The sequence below is a fragment of the Podarcis muralis genome, chromosome 16 (genome assembly GCF_964188315.1).
Source record: "Podarcis muralis chromosome 16, rPodMur119.hap1.1, whole genome shotgun sequence".
NCBI classification, from domain to species: Eukaryota; Metazoa; Chordata; class Lepidosauria; order Squamata; family Lacertidae; genus Podarcis; species Podarcis muralis.
Window position 1 is genome coordinate 10,208,297 of NC_135670.1, and position 23,961 is coordinate 10,232,257.

The 23,961-nt window shown below is 49.5% G+C and overlaps 1 protein-coding gene across 3 annotated transcripts in view; it reads left to right on the forward strand.

The window, feature by feature from the left end:
- The window catches only part of RUSC1 (RUN and SH3 domain containing 1), a 35,272-nt gene extending 11,752 nt beyond the window's left edge, over positions 1 to 23,520 (forward strand). Inside the window, exons 3-11 of one of the 3 annotated variants that reach the window (XM_028709386.2) lie at positions 3,645 to 4,169; positions 7,592 to 7,690; positions 10,448 to 10,524; positions 12,891 to 13,065; positions 14,639 to 14,744; positions 16,724 to 16,770; positions 17,645 to 18,518; positions 19,410 to 19,541; positions 20,652 to 23,520. In XM_028709386.2, the coding sequence (XP_028565219.2) occupies positions 3,645 to 4,169; positions 7,592 to 7,690; positions 10,448 to 10,524; positions 12,891 to 13,065; positions 14,639 to 14,744; positions 16,724 to 16,770; positions 17,645 to 18,518; positions 19,410 to 19,541; positions 20,652 to 20,820 (2,204 nt within the window). In that variant the 3' untranslated portion in view covers positions 20,821 to 23,520. The remainder of the gene's footprint in view (positions 1 to 3,644; positions 4,170 to 7,591; positions 7,691 to 10,447; positions 10,525 to 12,890; positions 13,066 to 14,638; positions 14,745 to 16,723; positions 16,771 to 17,644; positions 18,519 to 19,409; positions 19,542 to 20,651) is intronic. The other 2 variants (XM_028709388.2, XM_028709389.2) reach the window with 2 other exon arrangements.
- The last annotated feature ends 441 nt before the right edge of the window (positions 23,521 to 23,961 follow it).

Below are 23,961 nucleotides of genomic sequence, written 5' to 3' on the forward strand. Positions count from 1 at the left end.
TCCACTCTTCCTGTGAGGCACAGCGGGTGACCTTGGGCCAATCACTCTTTCTCTGTGTGTGTGTCTCTCACTCTCTCTCTGCCTAAATTACCTCACAGGATTCTTGTGGGGGTAAAATGGGGTGTTTCCCCACAATCACTTATGTATATTCTCCTAAATGGAAAGCTAGGATTAAGAATGGAAGCAGAGTGTGGAGTCTCCATCGAAACACAGTTCTCACAGCATTAACACTCCATTAGATCTCCCCACTCCATTAAATTCCCAGGGAGATCTCCAAGCCACAACTATGGGCCCAACACAGAGCAAGATAAGCACCTTCCAGTATCATCCTACTTTGGCCTATTGTTCCCCATCTGGGGAATTGGGGAAAAGGCCATCCATTTGTCTCCATGGCAACAGGGCAACCTCTTTGGACATGTAAATAGCAGCACTTAATAGGCCATTAAAGGGACGCGGGTGGCGCTGTGGGTAAAAGCCTCAGCGCCTAGGGCTTGCTGATCGAAAGGTCGGTGGTTCGAATCCCCGCGGCGGGGTGCGCTCCCGTTGCTCGGTCCCAGCGCCTGCCAACCTAGCAGTTCGAAAGCACCCCCGGGTGCAAGTAGATAAATAGGGACCGCTTACAAGCGGGAAGGTAAACGGCGTTTCTGTGTGCGGCTCTGGCTCGCCAGAGTAGCGGTGTCTCCGGACAGCGCTGGCCCCCGGCCTCTTGAGTGAGATGGGCGCACAACCCTAGAGTCTGTCAAGACTGGCCCGTACGGGCAGGGGTACCTTTACCTTTTAACAGGCCATTAGAAAGTATTCTTAAGATTGTATTCTTACAAAGAAAGTATTCTTACAAAGAAACTTGTCGGACCAGATCAGCAGATGTCTTCTTATAAATTATAACCTCACAGTACGGACCCACGGGTATTATCTAGACTGCACTCCACCCCCCAAACCTATAACAATGTGTTATTTATTTTCCCTGGAGTGTTTAAGGTCGTTTCAAAGGAGGAATGTGGCCTGTGACTGGGGCGCTCCCTTATTGCGTTCAAAAGAGTGCGCCACCTATGCGCTCAAGTAGTCGAGGTATACAAATGAACAAGTGTATACTCTGTGTGCATTCGATTCACCCAAAGCACAGTTAAAACAGAGGACTTCGCCCCCAAAGAATCTTGCAGTTTCCTAGCACCCTTAACAAACGACAGCTCCCAGGTGTCCTTCAAGCTGCACGGCACAGATGCAGTCCTTTTTTTGCACAAACATTAGCACATTTTTAGGGACATCTTGTGCTTTTGTTCAGAGTGGTGTCTGACAGACACTCGCTCTCCACTTCCATCTCTGCTCTGCTATTGTGAGTTTTCAGTTGGTTTCTTGTTTTGCTTTAAGAGAATGAAGAAATCAATACCACCCCTGCACCTTTTTCTCTCGCCAGCCTCTAAGGCACACCTTGAATCTGGTTACCTGGCCTAAAATTAATAAATAACCAAAAAGAGTTGCTCTGATTGGTTAACGTGGTTGTCAGTCGGAGCTAGGGGAACTTCTCCCTCCCCTTGCTGCCTGTCTCCCTCAACAACACACACTCAAGCACTTCTGTCAGCAAGAGGAAGCAGGAAGCAGATAACCACTTTGCATTTGTCTTCCTGGACTGACAACCTTTGCAGTACTTTCCCTTTCTTTCTCTTTCCCCGGAAGCAAACTGGATCCTTGCCCCTTTCCACTCCACCCACCCCTAAAATGGGGCAAGGTGTGGGGGCAACTGTGGAGCTATAATCGGCTGCCTTTTCCTGGTTTGGAGAGAATCATTTGTTTTTGTTTTTAAGGTAATGTAACTTCAACGGCCCACGTCATCGTGGCAGCGGTGCACTTAGGAAATCTTTAGACTCTGGACTTCAGAGTCTTCTGTGGATCGAGGTCTGTGTGCTCTCTTCAGATAGTACAGTGGTACCTCGGGTTAAGTACTTAATTCGTTCCGGAGGTCCGTACTTAACCTGAAACTGTTCTTAACCTGAAGCACCACTTTAGCAAATGGGGCCTCCTGCTGCCGCCGCGCCACCGGAGCACGATTTCTGTTCTCATCCTGAAGCAAAGTTCTTAACCCGAGGTACTAATTCTGGGTTAGCGGCGTCTGTAACCTGAAGCGTATTTAACCCGAGGTACCACTGTAATGTGGATTACTTTGTGAGACTTCAAACCAAACTTGCTACCTTTCAGGGTGGGGAAGTTTCTGTTCCAGATTGGGGGCTTTGGAACATAGAAAACTGCCTTCTGCTGAGTTAGACCACAGGTCCATCTCACTCAGTGCTGTCTACACTGACTGGCAGCAGCAGCAGCAGCTCTCCACGCTTTCCAACCCTACCTGAGATGCTGGAAATTGAGCCAGAGACCTTCGATTGAGCTATGGCCCTCCCCAGATTTTGAGACAGTGTCTACTGCCAGTCCTACCTGGAGAACATGGAGAGCTACCTTATAGATCAGACCACTGCTCCATCTACCTCAGTAATGTCTACACTGACTGGCAGCAGCACACACCAGGTCTTCAGGCAGGGGGTATTTTCCCAATCCTACCTGAAGATGCGGGGATTTGAGAACATGGGATCTTCTCGTAAACCGCTGAGAGGCTTTACTACAAGCAAGTAGTCTATAAATTTTGTTAAATAAATTAAGATTAGAAAGCATTATAAACAAACAAATCAGCACAGTTTTGACATCTGTGGTTAAAATCAGTGCAGTTTTGAAAGATTCAGTTCTGCCATCTTAATTCAAAAGAGCTTTTCCTACACCAGACAGGGCAAGCTTGTGACCCTCAAGACATTTGCCGTCTCTCAACTCTCCTCAGCCCCAGCCAACAAGGCCAGTGGTCAGTCAGGGAAAATGGGAGCTGGAAGTCAAGCGACAAACATAAGGCTTCTCAGGCCATATTCACACCATGCATTTAAAGCACTATAAAGAGTCATGGCTTCCCCCAAATAATTCTGGGAGCTGTCATTTGTTAAGGGTGATGAGAGTTATTAGGGTGACCCTCTGTTCCCCTCCCAGAGCTACAGTTCCCAGAGTCCCCCACGAAAAGGGCTTGGCTGTTAAAACCGCTTTGGGAATCGTAGTACAACTCCCAGCGCCCTTAATGAACTTTTATCTCCCAGAATCCTTTGGGGGGGACGCCATGAATGCTTAAAATGGTATCTCGTGTATGGAGTGAGTGGGGCAGAGTCCCCCAACTCTGGATTAAGGTCCTGCGTTTCCCAGCTGAAGACACACAGCTTCTCCAAACGAGGTTGGGTGTTTTTTGCATCGGGATTGTTTTGTGTTGCGTGTCTCATGACCATGTTTGTTCGTTGTCTGCTGTGTGACTTCTGGAAATAACTTTGTTTTTGTTTTGTTTTGTTTCATATTCTCTCCTCTCCCTCTCCTTCCTTGCTCTTGACCCCCACCCAAAACCTCTTTCTGGCTTCCCCTCCCACACCCCCGTCCTGCTTCCCATGTCAATCAATCAATCAATCACGCTGGTCTGGCTCGTTGTCTGGCTTCCATGCATTTCTCACTGGTTTGTCGACCTCACGTGCTCCCCCCCCCCCAATCCACCCTTCCCTCGCTCTGCACTGGCTTCGCTCCTTGGTGCTGCTGCCGCCACCTCCTGGCCCCCTTGCCCTCGCTCTGGCCTGCAGCTGACGCCCTCCTTGCCCGCTCCTCCAGGCCTCAGAATCTGCCCTACCCACCTCTCCTGGTCCATTTCTCTGTGGTGGACGGCCCGGCACCCCTGCACCCCTCACTCTGCACTGGCTTAGAGAGTGTGGAGCTGAGCTCCCCTGCCCCTCCTGCCCCGGCCTTCTGCCCCAGGCTCAAGACCTTGTCCTGCGAGGAGGTCTGCCTCCTGGCCGGGCGGCAGGGGCAGGTCTTGGGCACTCTCTCGCCCGAGGAGCTGCTCCCCATCCGCCTCTCCCCCATCGGGGCCTACTCCCCCCCTGCCAGGAGCGCCCTGCCTTTCCTGGGGAGCCCTGACCTGGCTGTGCTGTTCTCACCCCTCTTCCCCCGCAGCCGCACCTTCCCCGCCTTAGCTTTCCCACCCCGCCAGGTGCCCGAGCGGCCGTTTGGAGCCCGCCGCGCCCCCCTTGACAGCCAGGCTGGAGCAGGGCTCGGGAGAGTGCCCTGGGGCAGTATGGAAGCCAGAGAGCCGGGAGCTCCCAAGCAACGTAAGCCGCCTCTCCCCTCATTTTCCCACCTTCCCTGCCTCCGTCACCTGTTCCCCAAACTGTGCGCCTCCTTGAGGGGTTTGGTTGAAGGCTGTGAGGCCAAAGCAGCTGTCCGCACAGAGACAGAGGATGCCTGTTGCAACTCTGCGCGAGTTGCCGTTCTGGCCTCGTCCAATCAGCTTCTTGTGTGTATGGTTACTCCTGCCTGTTGGCATCAGGTGTGTGCAACTGGACAGGGGACTCGAGGTCCTCTAGACCAGTGGTTCTCAAACTTTTTTGTGCCACCGGCCCCTCGGTTCTATAAACTCAGCTCCAGTTGCCCCCCAGCCCACCTCTCTAAAAAGCATGATGCAGAACTGCGGTTTGCACGGCCCGCTAAGGGGGATAATAACACAGTGAAATACAAAACTCTAACAACCAATTGCACATTCATTTAGAATCCAATGAAAACTTATTTGCAGGCAGCGACTGTTTTAGGGGATATGTGTGCCATTGCGCACATGCGCATTGCGCTGAACCCAGAAGTGCCCTGAAAACATCGCAAAAAGGGGTGGAACAGTATGGAGGGGCAGAACAGGGCAGGGTGGCCCCGGTGACCTGCATATGTCCAGAACATAGCAAATTGGTCCCTGTTTTTAGATTAATTAAAGCAACTAAATAGATGAACTTCATCCAGTGATACCAGCTTTTCGAAATCTGGTCGTCATTTACATCGCCCTCTTGCCTCTTAGCACCCACCCCACAAGTAATCACTCTGCCCCCCAGGAGGTGGTACCACCCACATTGGGAACCAATGCTCTCTAGACTCTCTTAGTATTGATCACTGCAACCCGCTCTGAGAGGTGTTTTCGGGCTGAGGAGATGGGTAAAAAATGCTTTTGACAAATAACTTGGTTGGACTCCAGCTCCCAGCAGCCCCAGCCAGTGAAAATAATGGCCAGGGATGATGGGAGTTGTAGTCCAGCAACATCTGGAGGTTTTCCCCCCCACCTGTGCTAGGAAAAAAATTAACCACCCTGAGAGGAGGCTAATAGTCTGATCATCTCCAGTCCAGACTGGTTGCCTAAGTCAGGATATATACCTTAAAGGCTGACTTGCCAGGAAAATACAGAGGGAGAGCTCCTCCATGGAGGGTACAATTCAAAGAGCTACAGAGGAACCACTAAAGTTCGTCGTCCTGCTGATGGGAAACCATATTTGCATGGCTCCTGCCCACAGCTTCATTGGCACATATACTCTGTGTGTGTGTGTGTGTGTGTGTGTGTGTGTGTGTGCCATGAGGACTGGAAGTTTGCGGGTTTGTTTTTAAAATAAAATGAGATTCTCAACATGTGGGAATCTGAGCCAAACAGAAAGGAAGGAAGCCATTGGGTGGTATAGAAAGTACAGAAATTAAGATATTACGACACTTAATCTAGCAATTGATCGGATCCGGGGTTTCCACATTCAGTGTTCCCATTGATTTTTCATTGTATTTTCATGGCTTCTTTTATTCTTACATTGTATTGTTTTCTAATTTTATTTATATCCCTCCAAGGAGCCCAAGCTGGCATACATGGTTTCTCCCTTCCTCATTTTATCCTCACAGCAACCCTGTGAGGGAGGTGAGGCTGAGAGATGGCACTTGGCCAAAGCTCACCCAGTGAGCTTCAGAGCTGAGTGGGGATTTGAACTCCCGTCTCTCAGGTCCTAGCCTGTAACCGCTGCTTGACCAATGGATCAGACTATACTGAATGAGACGGACTTTGGTGCCCTCCGCATAAGGCAGCTTCTTATATTCCTGACTTAAGCACATATAACCAGCTTCAAAAACTTAGAATCATAGAATCATAGAGTTGGAAGAGACCACAACTTAATGGCAAGACAGGCAGAAGGAGAGGCTGTTTCAAGCAGAGCTTGGAACCAACTAGTTCAGAGTAACTAGTTCAGTGTAAGTTCACCAAATTAGCCCACAAATCTCTGACCTACACCTGAAAGTAGTTCCCACAATTGCTGAGTGAATTCAATTCAATTTGGGGTACAACTTAGAATGATTTGTAGTTCACCTTCAAGTTCATTCCCTTCCATGTGTGGATTATTATTATTATTATTATTTACTCTTTAGACTCTTTGGCCCTTTAAGCTGAAACATCATAATTGTTGGTGGAACTAAATGAAACCATTCACATTCTGCTATGTGTGTATGTAGATGTTTTCTTCAAAAAGAAAAGTATGTTCTATATCGTAGCATAGCAGCTTGCCACATTCTGAATGTTGATTTTTCTCTCTTTCTTTTTGACGTGGATAACTTGAATGGACTCGAACTGAGAACTGAACTAGTTTGTTTTGTAAAAGGATGAACCTGAACAGGGATGTAGTTCCATTGTGTGTGTGTGCGTGCGGACATCTACAACTAGAACAAGTTCATTTAATAATCATAAAACCTTTCTAAGCTCTGGTTTTAAGTGGCATTCCACAAGGGCCTGGTGGTGAAATGATCTAGGTATCTTGCTTTTGGGGAGAGCAGGGAGCTGGGAGATGTGTTGAAAAGGAAGAGGGACGAGAGGGGGGGACACATCTGCCTGAGTAAGGTGGATCCCTCCTTGCTGTCATGCCAAAGCACGATCTCTCAGATCTCATCTGTAGAAGCAACCCTCTTGCTCCCCAACATCTGAGTGCCAGGTCTGGTTTACAGGCACCAACCTGGGTTTGATGAGTGCTCTGAGGCTGTTCCATCACTGAAAGGTTCCCTTGGTCCATATATTCATAGAATTATAGAGTTGGAAGGGACCACAAGGGATATGCACTCCCATCCCCTGCAATGCAGGAATCTTTTGCCCAGCATGGGGCTTCAACTCATGTCCTTGAGACTGAGAGTCTCATGTTGCACCAGTTGAACTTGCCCAGGTGTATATCATCTCTGACCATCCTGGCTGGGGCTGATGGGAGCTGGATCCCAGCAATACCTGGAATCTTCATCTCAGCTGAGATCCAGGACCTGCACTTCTCCCTTTCCCAAAGGGAAGTTTTTAATGTTTGATGTCTTGTCATGTTTTTAATATTCTATTGGGAGCAGAATGGCTGGGGAAACCTTGCCAGATGGGCAGGGTACAAATAAATTATTATTATTATTATTATTATTATTATTATTATTATTATGGTTTAGGTGATTTAATTCAGGCCACAACTATCTGAATCTGCTCAACACTTCATACTCTCTCTCTCTCTCTCTCTCTCTCTCTCTCTCTCTCTCTGTGTGTGTGTGTGTGTGTGTGTGTGTGTGTGTGTTTTTAAAAAATATTTCTTGTTCTTCGTTTCACTTTGTGAGGGCTTGGCTAATAACTGGAATAAATAAATGAAAATCCTGGCATCCACAGAGAAGCTAGATAGCTTCTTGTCCTCCATATTTTGACTTCCCTTCTTTCTGTCCCATCTTCTTCCAGTCAGACATTCCCAGTCCTTTGGCGGGGTCCCAAATAACAGCCATCTGTGGGGGGCCGATGCTGATCGAGTCTGGGCCCAACTTCGAGAACAAAAGAAAGGTACAATCTTAAAACACATTATCTATCTATCTATCATCTATCACTATTGATCATCAATAATTGTTGATCACAATTGGTTATTAATTATGATTTTTCATTGTTGACAATACTGAGCTTACTGCTTGCGATGTGCTAGGAAACGTCTAGCCTCATGGTGTTAGCAAATTAGACAAAAGTGTTCAACTTTAGAGGTTGGGGTGGGGGACATCTTAGGAGAGGAAGGAGGGAAACACGGGCGAGGGGAGAGAGATGCAAAGAGCCACCCAAACACCTTCAATATCTGGGAACTCTTCCCAACTCCTATTCAGGCCTTGTTCGTTCCCATGGCAACCCATGTCTCTCCTGGCACCTTTAATTCTCGAAAACCTGAAGGGAGGCCAAAGAGATGAGGATTTCCATGGAAACGTGTTGTATTCGCAGGAAACCCCAGGAAGATTTGAAAAGAGAGAGAGACAGGGAGGGTCTGCCACCTCCTTTTCCATCGGCACCCCCATGGGCATCCAGCGGAGAGGGGGGCAAACGTATGAAACTTAATTTCCAGATCCCCAGCTTTCAATTAAAAGAGAACGAAAGTGAGGCCCCATTCGCACTATACATTCAAAGCACAGCAATACCACTTTAAATAGTCATGGCTTCCCCCAAAGAATTCTGGGAGATACTGTTTGTTAAAGGCGTTGAGAGGGGTTGGGAGACCCCCTCCTTCCCCTCACAGAGCTACAAGTTGTTTAACAATCAATTCCTTTCCCCAGGAAACTCTGGGAATTGTCGCTCGGGGGGGGGGGAAGGGGGCTTCCTCACAACTTTCAGCACCCATAACAAACTACAGTTCCCAGGATTCCTTGGGGGAAGCCGCGGCTGCTTAGAGTGGTATAATAGCGCTTTGAATGTTTTGTTGCTGCCATCTGTCTGTCTTGAGAGACAAAGGAGTGTGTCTCTGGGGGTGGCGTCAAAACGCTGGAGAATCGCAGCGCCTGCTGTGGCTGCCGAGTCTGGGAAATCATAACTGCTGCCTCCCATGTTGTTTTTGCCCCGTTAGTGGCACCAAAGTGACCTTTCTGGGGTGCAGTGTGTATGGAGGACCTGGGGCCCCTTTTCAGCCTCGCTGATGTGATCCAAAGGAAAGCAGAGCAATACGTTTGGCACCAGCTTGGCTGCAGGAGTTTCTGGAGGCGTACAAGGCGCCATCCAACCTCCTTAAGGACTCCCACTCCTGATTTGTAACCACAGAGCCTAGGACTTGCTGATCAGAAGGTCGGCAGTTCGAATCCCCGCAACGGGGTGAGCTCCCGTTGCTCGGTCCCTGCTCCTGCCAACCTAGCAGTACGAACGCACGTCAAAGTGCAAGTAGATAAATAGGTACCACTCCGGCAGGAAGGTAAACGGTGTTTCCGTGCGCTGCTCTGGTTCGCCAGAAGCGGCTTAGTCATGCTGGCCACATGACCAGCTGTACGCCGGCTCCTTTGAAGAGTAAAGCAAGATGAGCGCCACAATCCCAGAGTCAGCACTGACTGGACCTAATGGTCAGGGGTCCCTTTACCTTTACCTTGAATGTATAGCTCAGATGATGATGATTAATTAAATACAGTGTTTTTTTCTGGGGGGACGCAGGCATACACATACCCCTAAACATTTTGTGAATTTTGGTTTGGCCTCATTGAGGGCCAGTATTTCAATATGAGTAGGGAAATGAGAGTACCCCTAAACATTTTTTTTAGAAAAATGCACTGATTAAATGTGTATATCAGCCTTTATCCAAAGACCACAGGGCAGCTCACAACATAAAAATACAAAACAAGAACACAAAATACATAATAAAAGCAAACCGACCATTTAATCAGCCAAAGGTTTGGCTATAGAGGAACATTTTTGCCTGGCACCTAAAGATATATAATGATGGCGTCAGGCAAGCCTCCCAGATGGTGCTAGTATTTCAGCAGGAAGCTATGACATATGTACTGTATACTGTAGTGGTACCTCGGTTTTTGAACGTAATCCGTTCAGGAAGACTGTTCAAGTTCCGAAACGCTTGAAAAACTGAAAACTCCGTACGGAAGCCTCAATACGGAAAACTCAATATGGAAGCTGTGTTTTCAGTTCGACTTCTGAGGCGCGTTTGAAAACAGAAGCATTTTCTTCTGGGTTTACGGCGTTCAAAAACCAAAATGTTCGTCAACGGAGACGTTCGAAAACTGAGGTACCACTGTAATTGGAAAAGAAGCGGGCAGTCTGCCCTGATATTGTTTGCAGGTGCAAGCAGCATGATCGCTCGCAACTGCCCCGATACCAGGTAAAGGTAAAGGGACCCCTAACCATTAGGTCCAGTCGTGACCGACTCTGGGGTTGTGGCGCTCATCTCGCTTTATTGGCCGAGGGAGCCGGCGTACAGCTTCCGGGTCATATGGCCAGCATGACTAAGCCGCTTCTGGTGAACAAGAGCAGCGCACGGAAACGCTGTTTACCTTCCCGCCGGAGCGGTACCTATTTATCTACTTGCACTTTGACGTGCTTTCGAACTGCTAGGTTGGCAGGAGCAGGGACCGAGCAACGGGAGCTCACCCCGTCGCGGGGCTTCAAACCGCCGACCTTCTGATCAGCAAGCCCTAGGCTCTGTGGTTTAACCCACAGCGCCACCCACGTCCGATACCATCATACACCCAAATCATAAGCAGAAAGGACTTCTGGATGGCGGCCCCCGAAGCACAAGCAAACAATGCCCCCCCCCCGGTAATCCTCTCTCTTCTCTCGGCTTTCCCCCAGCTTTGCTCGTGGCAGTCAGTGCCTCCGTGGACAAGATCGTCGCCCATTTCAGCACAGCCCGGAACCTCGTTCAGAAGGTTTGTTTTGAAGTTACATTTTATGAAGCCAGCAGCTGGTGCCCCATTGCGGGTGGGGGGGCGGAAGGCAGGGAGCCCAGGTGGCATCAGAACCAATGATGGGCAGTCCCCACTCCTTGTTGGTTCCCCCCATCTTTCTCCCCACCCCCAGCTGATTTCTGTAAGGGCAACCCTGAGACCGAAGAGGAGGAAGCTGAGAGCAGGGGCGACCCCTTGGAGTGGCCTTAAGAAAAGAGGGCAGGAAGGTGGGGGCTGGCTGAATGCAGACCGAGCGATGGTCGGCCGCTGCCCCATTTGCCCTAACAAACCAGCTTCCACTAATTTTATATCTCCCCCCCCCTTCCCTCCAATAAGCTAAAGGCAGCATAGATAGGGCTCTTGCTCCTCTGCCACTACCCTTGCAGCTGGTTGCGGTTTCAGATTCTGCAGGGGGAGAGAGACACACCCTGCATTTATTACCCCACCCTTTCCTCTGAAGAGTTCAAAGTGGCATAGTGGTTCTTTCCCCCCCTTCAATTCACCCCCACAACAACCCTGTGAGGTAGGCTAAGAGGCAGCGACTGCCCCAAGGTGAGCTGGCAGCAGAGTGGGGATTTGAACCCCTGTGTCAGGAGCGAGCCAGTAGCAAATCATGCCTTGCAAGTTGGAGTTAAATGTGTACAGTGGTACCTCGTGTTAAGTACTTAATTCGTTCCAGAGGTCCGTTCTTAACCTGAAACTGTTCTTAACCTGAAGCACCACTTTAGCTAATGGGGCCTCCTGCTGCCGCCGCGCCGCCGGAGCACGATTTCTGTTCTCATCCTGAAGCAAAGTTCTTAACCTGAAGCACTATTTCTGGGTTAGCGGAGTCTGTAACCTGAAGCGTATGTAACCTGAGGTACCACTGTATTAGCAAAAACACAATCTACATAGGGGTGTCAGGCCTAATGTGGACAGCAACATCTCCAGCAGGCCTTGCCTCCATGGAGCAGTTGTAGAGACTTGTCTTCCTGCTGCTGCCTAAGTACCTTCCTCTCCAAGGTTTCCCCCAAGCAATCTGAGACTGTACCTGCATGATGCTAATTTCTCCTTCCCCATTTTCCTAGTGTCTTGCCTAGTTTTGGGAGACCAGGGGGGAGGGGGAGAGGAGCTTATCGCAGCAGGAGGGAGAGACACCTGTGACTATTCGCCAGCCAGATCCTCTCTGCTCCTTGGTCTCCCTCCACTCCTTCTTCAGCTTCAGCTTCTGCCTCTGATTCTGGGCTGCTCTCTGCCACAGACTCTCCCCGCTCACTAAGCCCCGTTGCCTCTTCAGTTTCCAACACCTCCTGTTCTCCTTCTGACCACTCATCATTGTCCCACCACCACTCCCTGAGCCTTCTTCCCTTGGGGGTTCCCCAGCTGGTTCCTCCCATCATTCCTCTGCACCCCAACCAGTCCACCACACCTGGTTTCTCCTGCTCCCTGGCGCTCTCACCGCTATGCCACACTGACATAGAGATACAAAAGTGCGCTGGACTATGCAGAATTAGGTAAGGTGACAGGAAGGATGCGAAACCTGCGGGACCAGAGATTCTTAGAGGACTGGAGTAAATATTTGAACTATTTGAAAAGCAATTGTAATAAACAGATTACCGTATTTTCCGCTCTATAAGACGCACCAGACCACAAGACGCACCTAGTTTTTGGAGAAGGAAAACCAGAAAAAATATATTCTGAATCTCAGAAGCCAGAACAGCAAGAGGGATCGCTGCGCAGCGAAAGCAGCAATCCCTCTTGCTGTTCTGGCTTCTGGGATAGCTGCGCAGCCTGCATTCGCTCCATAAGACGTACACACATTTCCCCTTACTTTTTAGGAGGGGAAAAAGTGAGTCTTATAGAGCAAAAAATACGGTACTCTAGTAGGACTGCAAGAAGATTTGTAAGGAGGGCTGTGCGAAATATTGCAATGAAGACTATGAAGAGAGTTATTAGTTAAGGACGATTAAAAGTAATAGAGAAATTAAGAATTGTAGACAAAGTGATAAAGATTGAAAAATCTTCAGATGTGGTCAATTTAAGTCCAAAACATTGTATTAGATAAGAAAATATGTTAAATGATTGTTGGAAATGATATGTTAAAAAACATACAGTGTATATATATATATATATATATATATATATATAAAATAGAGATAAAAAGTGGGTGTTTGGGGGGCGTATGAAAGACTGCCTGGCAAGGAGCTGCAAAAGGAGCAGCCCTCTGCGCTTACGAGGGTGGGTGGGGGTGCAGGGAGGCTAATTAGAAAGCGCTAATTACCAATTTGCAAGGGGAGGGGGGCGGCGTTGGTTGTTTTCTCTCCCCAGCCTGCCAGCAGCTGACACCCAGCCGTTTCCCTCCTGCGCAGACCCAGCTGGGAGACAGCCGCCTCAGCCCAGACATCGGCTACGTGGTCCTGACCACTCTGTGCCCTGCCCTGCGAGCCCTGGTGGGCGACGGCCTGAAGCCCTTTCAGAAAGATGTCATCACGGGCCAGAGACCCAGTTCCCCGTGGAGCGTTGTGGAAGCCTCAGCTAAGCCAGGTAGGAAGGAGGTGTCAGAGAGGCAGGAGGTGGGTTTGTTTGGTGGTCGTTTTCCTTTTTAAAAATCTTGATTCTGCACCCCAAATGGCCACATTTTGCAGAGCTTCCTGGTTAAAGCCGGTAGGATAAATCTGCTTGGTTGGTTGTGAGTTCTCTAACGTTGCTAATATTGTTTTGTGGCTTGTGAGCGCTATAGTAGTGCTTTGTGAATCTTTTGCTGCGGTTGTGCCCTTTAGCTTATCTTTTCAGTTCTTTCATTTAGCGATTTATAGAAGGTGGTTGTTTTATTGCTGATATGTAGAATTGTAAATGTGGAAGGGAACCTGAGGATCATTGAGTCCAACTCCCTGCAATGTAGGAATATGCAGCTGCCCTTTACGGGGATTGAACCTGCAACCTTGCCATTATCAGCACCACACTGACCAACTGAGCTATCGTTTTACAGATGATTCGTTAATTGTTCTAGATTATTTATGTTGTAATTGTGATGTTCTAGGGTGGCGCTGTGGGTTAAACCACAGAGCCTAGGACTTGCTGATCAGAAGGTCGTCAGTTCGAATTCCCATGAGCTTGGTCCCTGCTCCTGCCAACCTAGCAGTTCGAAAGCATGTCAAAGTGCAAGTAGACAAATAGGTACCACTCCGGTGGGAAGGTAAACGGCGTTTCCGTGCGCTGCTCTGGTTTGCTAGAAGCGGCTTAGTCATGCTGGCCACATGACCCGGAAGCTGTACGCCGGCTCCCTCAGCCAATAAAGCGAGATGAGCGTGCAACCCCAGAGTTGGCCACGACTGGACCTAATGGTCAGGGGTCCCTTTACCTTTACCTTTATTATGCTATTGTTATATTTTGTTTGTGATCCAATTTGTGACTCGTGGGAGTGAAAAGCAGCATAGAAAGGAATGAATGAATGAATGAATGTGTTATAAGAATTTTAAGGAATGTATGAATGAATGGGTTCTTCTGGCCCAGGGGACGGGATGAAAAGTGATGTTGCACGCTGAAGTTCAACCACTCCACCTAAGCAGCCTTAAGCACCGTAAAGCTTACTCTTTGTACACATTCGAATCTTCTGAAATTTACGTTTTATTTCCTTATTCATTTATTTTTATGTGTTTTTATGCAGCTGCTTTCCTGGTTTTTTCGGGTGGCATTCTTGTTTCCACGCTGTGCCGTGCGTTTGTTTCAAGCTGCACACCGCTAAGATGTTTTTCGAGACGTCAAGCGGCGGAGAAATGCTTTTAAATAAATAGAACAAAGCGCCCTGCAATTAAAACAGTGAAAGCAGGAGGTTCATGTCAGGAGATCGGAGTGTGTGTGTGTGCGTGCGCATGCACATTTGTCTACAAAGGCTGTGTCTTCAAGAACCAGCGAAATACTAGAGATGGGAGATTGAGGCAGGCTCTTTCTGCCTAGGCGCACTCCTGATCCATAAGGATTTCGTGAGCTCTCGTATTTGGGGCAGCCGTGGCTTGCTCATTCATTCCTGTGGGTCTTTTGGAGCAGGGGCGGGGAGCTGTGATGTGGCACTAAGTGAAGGTATCTGCTGGAGTTTCTCCATGTGCTTCTCGCCCAGGTCCCCACGCTCGGTCGCTGAACGCCTTGTACTGGCGGGTATCGCGCTTGGCTCCGCTTCGCAGCAACCAGCAGCGCTTCCACGCTTTCATCCTGGGCCTCCTGAAGTGAGTAGAAGACATGGGCGGGGGGGGGGGGGGGGGCTGTAGCTCATCTGCCTTACATGCAGGAGGTTCCAGCATGTTCAGTCCCCAATGGCATCTCCAGGTCAGGCTGGGAATGTCCCCTGCCTGAAACCCTGGATTGCTGCTGCCAGTCAGTATAGACAATATTGACCAAGCATATCACACGGTGCAAGGCAACTTAAATCTTCCTTTTTTTTTTTTAGAATAATATTTATTATGTTTTCCATTTTAACAAGCCAATAAAAGCCACTTTGGAAACATTCCAAATTATAATGCAATCAAACAGTCCAAATTTTATGCCAAATTATAACGCGGGTGGTGCTGTGAGTTAAACCACAGAGCCTAGGACTTGCCGATCAGAAGGTCAGCGGTTCGAATCCCCATGACGGGGTGAGCTCCCGTTGCTTGGTCCCTGCTCCTGCCAACCTAGCAGTTCGAAAGCACCTCAAAGTGCAAGTAGATAAATAGGTAAACGGCGGGAAGGTAAACGGCGTTTCCGTGCACTGGTCTGGTTCGCCAGAAGCAGCTTAGTCATGCTGGCCACATGACCCGGAAGCTGTACGCCGGCTCCCTCCGCCAATAATGCGAGATGAGTGCCACAACCCCAGAGTTGTCTGCGATTGGACCTAATGGTCAGGGGTCCCTTTACCTTTACTTTTTTATAAATCTTTGGTTGACTCCCCATGCTCTGAAGTTCGGGGAGTGATGATCTCACATTGTGCTGCATTCCTTAATTCATCCAGGTAATTCCAACGAAACATTCCAGTGTCGATCCTTCATTTATATTTAACAGCCTCTGAATTTGTCCAGCAGGCGGATTCGTCCTGCAAGGCAACTTAAATCAGCCCTTTACTCAAATCCATGAGGACTAGGGTCTTGCTTTCTTTTTAGGGCCAAGGCCCATAGCGCAGTGAGGGAGCATTTCCTTTGCATGCCCAAAGGTCTCAGCTGCAACCTTTGCAACCTCCCTGAGGGGGGAAGGATCCCTACCCGAAACCCTGGAGAGCTATGCTGGTCAGTATTGAGCCAGGTAGACCCAAAGGTCTGATTCTACAAGGCAGCTTTCAGGCATTGCTACGTTTGATGCTAAAACCCTTTGTCTTGGCTTGTTCGTCCGTAGCATGATGACCCAAACGCATCATTGAGACTGGAGGCAAGTCTCCCCTTCAGTAGAAGTACGGACTTGGCAAAGAACTCTTAACTTCTGGCTCCGCCTAAACTCAAATCCCCCCCCCCCCCCCGGTTTACTATCCCTAGTACTTCAAGACTCCCATAAAAGTGCCTGGCTTAAAACTGTCTATCAAAAACTTCACTCTTGTGGCCTATCCCCCCAACACCTACTCACTATGGGCCCTACTAAAGCAAGCAGTCTAATTGGTCAACGTCTAAAAGATATCGAGCATCAGAACAACCTGGCCACTATAAGGAAATTCTGCCCTTGGTATGTTCATTTTCCACCTCTCCATTTTGATTCTCTGGCCCCCTATCTGCACAAACTTATTATCCCAAAATACAGACGTGCTTTTACACTTGCAAGACTGGATGTTTTGCCATCTGCGGTACTTGAGGGTCGATTCCAGAAGATCCCGCCTGAGGAACGCCTTTGGCCCTGTGGAGATGGTAGCACCGAAACAGCGGCACACGTCCTCCTGTCCTGTACTCTCTACAAAGACCTGAGGAACCAGATCATCACCCCACTCGTACTAACCATCCCAGGGCACTCAACCACTGCCACAATGTCCTTTCTTCTATCAGATCAAAATGAGCAGATAACAGCAAAGGTTGCTAGGTTCATAGCAGGGGCAATCAGAATAAGGGCCACTAACTGTCGGCTGATTCAGGACTTTAAATTGTGCTCTTATATCACATTTCCTTTTCTGCGTATACTGTAATGTTTTACTGTTGCTATGGCCATTGGCTAATGCGAATAAAGTTTTATCTCATCTATCTTATCTCCGTAGCATGAAGCAGTTGGAGCAGTGGTTTGCCAACCTGCAGCGGAACTCAGGTAAATTTGGGGCACCCCACGTTTTTTATTAGCACCTCCACGACGTACTGATATTAGGCAAGTGCCTGTGCATTACTCTTTTCGGTGCCTGCTAAAACCCTTTTTTGTTTAAGCACGCCTACCATAGAATCATAGAGTTGGAAGGGACCCTGTGGGTCATCTAGTCCAACCCCCCCCTGCAATGCAGGAATCTCAACCCAGGCACGTATTTGAATATAAGCTTTTATATTTGGAACTGCAGGGGGCAAGAAGAGGGAATGCTGGTTTTAGTTTATATCTTTAAATTTTTTAGGTTCACTTGTGGTTTTTTTAAATACACAAGAATTAGAAATTTGGTGGTGGTGGTTCTTTTAAAAAGTGAAAATGGAAGATTAATTCTGCTCCCTGGTGTCACACCCTCTACTTTCACCCCCACCCTGTGCTCCTGGAAAATCACAGAGCTGTACATTTGGAAGGGACCCCAAGAATCACCTAGTCCAACTCCCTGCATGGACAGCCCTTCTCAAACTGGGGTCCCCAGCTGCTGTTGGACTACAACTCCCATCATCCCTGACCACTGGTCCTGGTAGCCGGGGATGCTGGGAGTTGTAGTCCAACAACAAGTCAAAACAAAAAAAATTCATTCCAGTAGCACCTTAAAGACCAACTAAGTTAGTTCTTGGTATGAGCTTTCGTGTGCATGCACACTTCTTCAGATGCACACGAAAGCTCATACCAAGAACTAACTTAGTTGGTCTTTAAGGTGCTACTGGAAGGATTTTTTTTTGTTTTGACTATGGCAGACCAACACGGCTACCTATCTGTAACTCCAACAACAAGGTTGACTTAGAAGGATGCGTTTCTGACCTGTTCATGCCGTCTCCCGACCCCACAGAGCTGATCTCGGCGCTGTACTTGCCCACCGCCTTCCTGGTACTCAGCCAAGGCTTCTGCCGCCGCTGGGCCGACGAACTCCTCCTGCTGCTCCAACCGCTCTCCATGCTGACCTTCCAGCTGGACCTCCTCTTCGAGCACCAGCACCTGCCCCTTGACGTCCGGCCGTCACCCCGGTGTCCCACCCCACCGACTGAGCTGCTGGCCGGTACACAAAAGGCTCGCGGAGGGAGCCGAGTCGCTTTGCCCAAACGCCCGCCTCCTCTCGCCGGCCTGGCGGAAGGCCCCGTGGCCCAATCCAGCCCGCTCCATGAGCCCCAAGCTGGGCCGCCTTTGCACCAGAGACTCCTGCGGTGGGGCGACCGGCTGAGCCACACTTTCCGAGGCGGCGAGGGAACCCCCGAGGCGGAGGCTGGCACTGAAGGGAGCTGCCAGGAGAGCGAAGAGAAGCAACAAAGCTGGTGGGAGCAGCTGAGCCGGGCCTCGGGGGTCTACGGCGAGCCCCCGAAGCAGGAGGGCTTCCCTCACACCCACTGGACCAAGCTGAGGGCGGCTCTGGGAGAAGCTGTGGAGGCGGCCCGCAGCGGGGCTGGAGAAGCTAGTGTGAGCCCCGACGTGCAGAACCAAGCGCCCAGCCCCAGAGGAAGCAGCTCAGTGGAGAGCCCAAGGCAGGCACCCGCTGCCTGCGAAGAAGGCAGCTCACCTGTAGGGGAAGCTGCAGGGAAGCCAGAGGCGACCTGCTTGCCCGATGCCCAGGAGGCAGCCGAAAAGCTTGAGGGCGCTGGAACTGCAAAGGGAAACTGGCTAGGGTGGCTCTTCGGAGCAGCTGCTCCAGGATGCGCCAACGAGGCCGATTCTCACCTGTCGAAATCCAGGTAAGTGGATGGCCGGGGGGGACGGGACCTGAAGCCCATAGCTGTCAACCTTCCCTTTTTTTTGCGGGAAATTCCCTTATTCCAGAGCCGCTTCCCGCTGCTATCCCGGATTGTTAGATATCCCGTAGACTGTCCCCAGGACAGGTGAGGCTGCTGATCCCTTATTTTCAAATCTGAAAGTTGACAGCTATGCCTGAAGCCAGCTGGCCAAATGCGGCCCTCTGAGCCTCTCTATGTGGCCCTTGGAACTATATCCCTCAGCCCACACCCCTTCTTCCAGGGCACACCCCTCACCAGCACTGCTTCCCACCCTTCTAGAGCATTTTCGCTTGTCTGAAATTGGGACTCCGATCCCTTGAGAACTAACCTCCCATACAATGGAAATATTGACATCAGTTTCTCCGCCCACTTTTGCCTCTGCCCCACCCACTTTCATGTGGCCCCCGGAAAGGAATGTGGCCCTCGGGCTGGAAACAGCTTCTCTGCCCCTGAGTTTAAAGCGATCTGGTCAGAAGTAGCGGCTCCCTAGGAAATATATAAGGCAAGTTATTCTCGCCATCTTGTCCCGCTTGTGAACTTGGTCCTTGCCAGCAGTCAGAATTAGCCAAGTAAGACAGACTTGTGCCCTGAGGTCAGCATGGTTCTCCCTAATTTTTCCCAGCGAACTCCTGGTTTGCAGGAAGGGACAAAGACACCGCTCTGCCTGAAAAACTGGGATTCGAACCCAGGCCTTCCAGACTCAAAAGTTAGGACTGTCCCCTGCCTAATACTCCAACCAAGTGCCCAACTTTCAGGCAGTTTTTCCTAAACGTCTCTAATTAAAATTGCACCCCCAATGGCAAAAAAGTGGGTTTTTCTCGTGGTTCAAGTATATTCTCTTTCCTATCCAAGCAGGCGCCCGTCGAGCTGGTTGCCGCCCACCATGAACATCCTGGCTCTGGTGATGAAGGGGGCACCGGCTGAGAAGAGCTGGCCAGAGGAATCATGGGAAGACGTCCCACCAAGCCCACAACAGCCATACAGGTGAGCCATCCTCTCTCCGTGCCCAGGGCTGCAACAAAGTGTTGCAGCGTGAAGTGCTTCTGCTGGGGGTTTCAGGCCCGCCACTCTATTACCCCTCCCACTCTGGGTTTTCCATCAGTCCCACCCCCCCCCTCAGTCCGTATTCTGTGCCCACTGAGCATGCTCAGTACTCCTTAGGCTCGGAAGAGGGAGATGTGTCCCCCTTAGGATTTTCCTCTCCTTTCCTAAACATTTCTTAGTACTTCTGCAAAGACTTTGGCGTGGTAGAGCATGAGACTCTTGACCTCAGGGTCGTGGGTTCGAGCCCCACGCTGGGCAAATGTTTCCTGCATTGCAGGGGTTGGACTGGATGACCCTCGGGGTCCCTTCCAACTCTAGATTCCCTGAATCTGCCAATTCTTCTGAGTGGCCATATTGGGTACTTAAAGCAACGGTACTTACAGGAAGCTTGATGCATATCTAGTCAGACCATGGCCTCATCCAGTATACCTGAAGCAGCGTTTCAACCCCCATCGTTTTGCCCGGACACTGAGGTCCAGCACCAAGGGCCTTCTGACAGTTCCCTCGCTACGAGAAGTCAAGTTACGGGGAACCAGGCACAGGGCCTTCTCGGTAGTGGCACCCGCCCTGTGGAACGCCCTCACACCAGATGTCAAAGAGAAAAATAATTACCAAACTTTTAGAAGACATCTGAAGGCAGCCCTGTTTAGGGAAGTTTTTAATGTTTAATAGGTTACTGTATTTTAGTGTTTTGTTGGAAGCTTATTATTATTATTATTATTATTATTATTATTATTATTTATTAGCTACACTCCGGAGGTGCCATTGGGGACTGAACCTTCTGCATGCAATGGTGGTGTTTCCTGCCCCTTCCCCAGCAGCCTTTCTCAACCTGTGGGTCCCCAGATGTTGTTGAACTACAACTCCCATCACCCCTAGCTAGCAAGTCCAGAGCTCAGGGATGATGGGAGTTGTAGTCCAACAACATCTGGGGACCCACAGGTTGAGAACCGCTGCCTAAGGGATGTGCACTTTGAAAGGAGACCCGTCTGTGTTTTTGGCGTTTGTCGCCCTCCGCTCAGTCTGTGTCGTCCCTCTGACTCCATCCAGGGCCGTTCGCGCTCTCTGCGACCACGCCGGGAGCCGGGACGACCACCTCAGCTTCCGCAAAGGCGACGTCTTGCGGGTCCTGGACACGGTGGACGAAGACTGGATCCAGTGTTGCCACGGAGACCGCCGAGGCCTAGTCCCCGTCGGCTACACCTCTCTCATCCTGTGAACTGCGCAGGGAGGTGGCAAGGCTGCGGCTGTTGTGGGGGGAAGTGGGGCACACCAGAGGATCACCCCACTCCTGCCTACACACAAACACACTTTATAAACGCACCGCTGAAGGAATTTCAACAAAATGACATGGACACTAAGAACCTGAGGGTGCCTACTTCCCCTCACCCAGATTGCACCCTGGTTTATCCTCATGAACCCCAAACCGATGTCTCTGTTCTTCCCCCCTCCCCTCCGGCTGCGGGTGCAAATTCTGCCGCAGGGGGTTGGCAGAGCTCCCACCGCCTCACCGTTTCCTTCTTTCGAACTCTTCTCCTGCCTCTCGCCTGACTTAGCCAACTGCCCTTCTGCTCTTCCCACCCCCCGAATCACACGTTTAACCGCTTGTGCTTGCTGCTTTCCACGATCGTGTAACACACACACACTATCGGCCAAACTATGGTTCTCATCTGTATATTGCATATATCTGTGTAGATATACATACATATATATATATATAATATTATATATTTCACCTTTCCTGCTGCTTTCGTCTTGCCGGCGATCCTCACGTCTCTCTCCCCTCCCCACCCTGAAGCGATGTCGATCGTAGAAGTGGAGACTTGGAAGGGACCCCTGAGGGGCATCTAGTCCAACCCCCTGCGGTATAGGTCACCAGCCAAGTGGATCGGGACCCGTCTGGAATGGCTGTCCCTACAGGGCCCCCTCTTGAACATCCACCCAGCCCCAAAACCGCGACAGAAACGGCTCCTGTCTGAAGACGGGCACCATCCATTAAGAGATTGTGCAGAAGGGAGGGAAATAAAGGTTGTGCGAAAAGACAAGCAAAGAGGCGTCACCGTGTGAGATTGAATTGCTGCAGGCTGCACGTCTCCAAAGGGTGCGGCTTGAGAAAGATCGGTTGGCAAGCGGGGGCCCCAATGAAATGTTGCAGCCCTCTCCCAGGATACTCCATTGCACCCCCCACTCCCTTGCCATTGCTCCCAAGCCTGCATCAAGGCATCTGGCATTCAGCGAGGCCAAAGGATGCATGGGCGGTCAGTGTGGGTGAGGGTTGCAGTTTTAATTTGCTGGGTGGGAGGCAAGGAATAGTGCGTCTAGCTGTTATCAGGGGGTCGGGCAACACTGATCGGCTTTGCCTGACCCCTTCCCCACAGTGCTGTGTGGCAAGTGGCTTTTGAAACGAGTTTCCAAGCAGGTTGCAATATGGTGTGGGCAGAAATCCACACTGGCTTTGCCCAACCTTTCTGAACTGTAGTTCTGAGTTCCCCAGCTGCTACTCAAAGGAGGCCAGCCCTTTAAGAGTTAATGGGTCACTGTCCCAGCAGCCTCGATCTGCCCTCAATCAGCTCCCATTTGCCTGCCTGCAAAATGATCTCTGCTGGATCCAACCAAAGGCCACTCTAGTCCCTTATAGAAATGGAAAACCAGAGTTTGAGAGCACAATTTCTCTGACCACCAGTTGCTGGGGAGCAAGAGCAGGCGAGAAACGATGCTCTCATGCTCTGGTTTTCCATTTCTATATGGGGCTAGATTCTGGCCTTTGGTTGGATCCAGCATGGATCATTTTGCGCCTAGACAGGATAGAAATAGACTCCGGACCTAGGAAGGAGCTGGCTTATACTGTGCAGACTTCAGACTCTTAGTCCAGTGTTCCCAAATTAGGGTTTCCAGCTGCTTTGGGATTACAATTCCCATCATCCTTGCTAGCTAGAGATGGGAGTTGTAGTCCAAAAACAACTGGAGACCCAACTTTGGGAAACACTGCTTAGTCCAGGTAGCTCTGTTATTGCCTACGCTGACTGGCAGAAGCTCTCCGGGGATCCAGAGGGGTGTGTGTGTCTTTCCTAGCCTTACGTGGATGTCAAGACCTATTTGCAAAACAGATGCTCTCCCATTGAGCATCCCCCAAGTTTCAGACAGGGGGCACTACCTAGAGATGAAGGAAGCTGAATCTGGGACCTTCTACATTCAGATCAGATGCTCTACTACTGAGCTACAGCCCATCTTGCTTTCCCCTCTCCCCTCCCAATAAGCCCCCCCCAGTGAATCAAGGCCTGCTAACCTCCCAGCCACATCTGGCTATTCTTTCTACGCTACAAGATTTCCTTTCTGCGACCTGCATCTTGCCAGGTATATAACTGGAGCTGTTGGGCACCCCTTTTAATAAAGATCAACCCAATTCCCCCCGCTCTAGCAGACCTAAACGCAAACATCTTGTATTCACAGCCACTTCCAAAGGTGAGCTAGGAAGGCTAAGGGGAATGGTCACTAGTTAGGGGCAGGATTCAAGGCCAATCCAAGTTGTGCAATTCTAGCATGCAGGAAGGCTCTTGCACAACAAACCAGCTTCCCCAAAAGTTTGGAATTGTTGCAGTAAAGAAAGTTCAGGCAGGAACACACTGGAGAGCATGGAACGACACGCTTGTTTTGATGTTGCAGCACCCAACCTTTGGGGCAAACCAGAATGAATGTGCATTGAATAGTCAACGTCGTCTTGCAAACAAATCCAGATGGAAAGCTCAATGAACAGACTGGATGCACTTTTAAGTACAGTATTGACATGTGTGACTGTCAAAAGACCAGAACCTCCCCCTTGTGGTCATATGTTGAAACAAAACCTTCAACAAAATTGTGGAGTTCTATTGTACATACTTTTATGATTCTCCTTTTGGGAAAATAAAATCCATAAAAGGTGCCACCTGTTTCCCTATTGAGAAAATATTAAAGAGGCTTGTTTGATTTCTTAATACATCAAGAAAGATAAAATAAAATCCAGGGAGCGAAGATATGACAAAGGCTTAGATAAAATCTGAGCTTCGGAGATGTGACTCTCTGTGCCAATTAGATATGTGTAATTTAATGAAACCACTTAGCAAATAAAAAAGAAGGCATTTCTCCACACAAGGCCAGGGATGTAACATGATGAGTCATGTACCACCTACTGGCAGCTGTGTGAATTGCAACGTGACAACAACCTTACATTTTTATGTGTATAGGAAGATACATGTTTGTGTACAAAAGTGCAGAACAAGTGAAAAAGAAAAACACCTAAGCCATTGAATAGGAAACATGTTTTTTTTCCATTTAATACTAGAATCTCTCAGTATTTGAGATGCAGGCCTTTTATGCAATTACA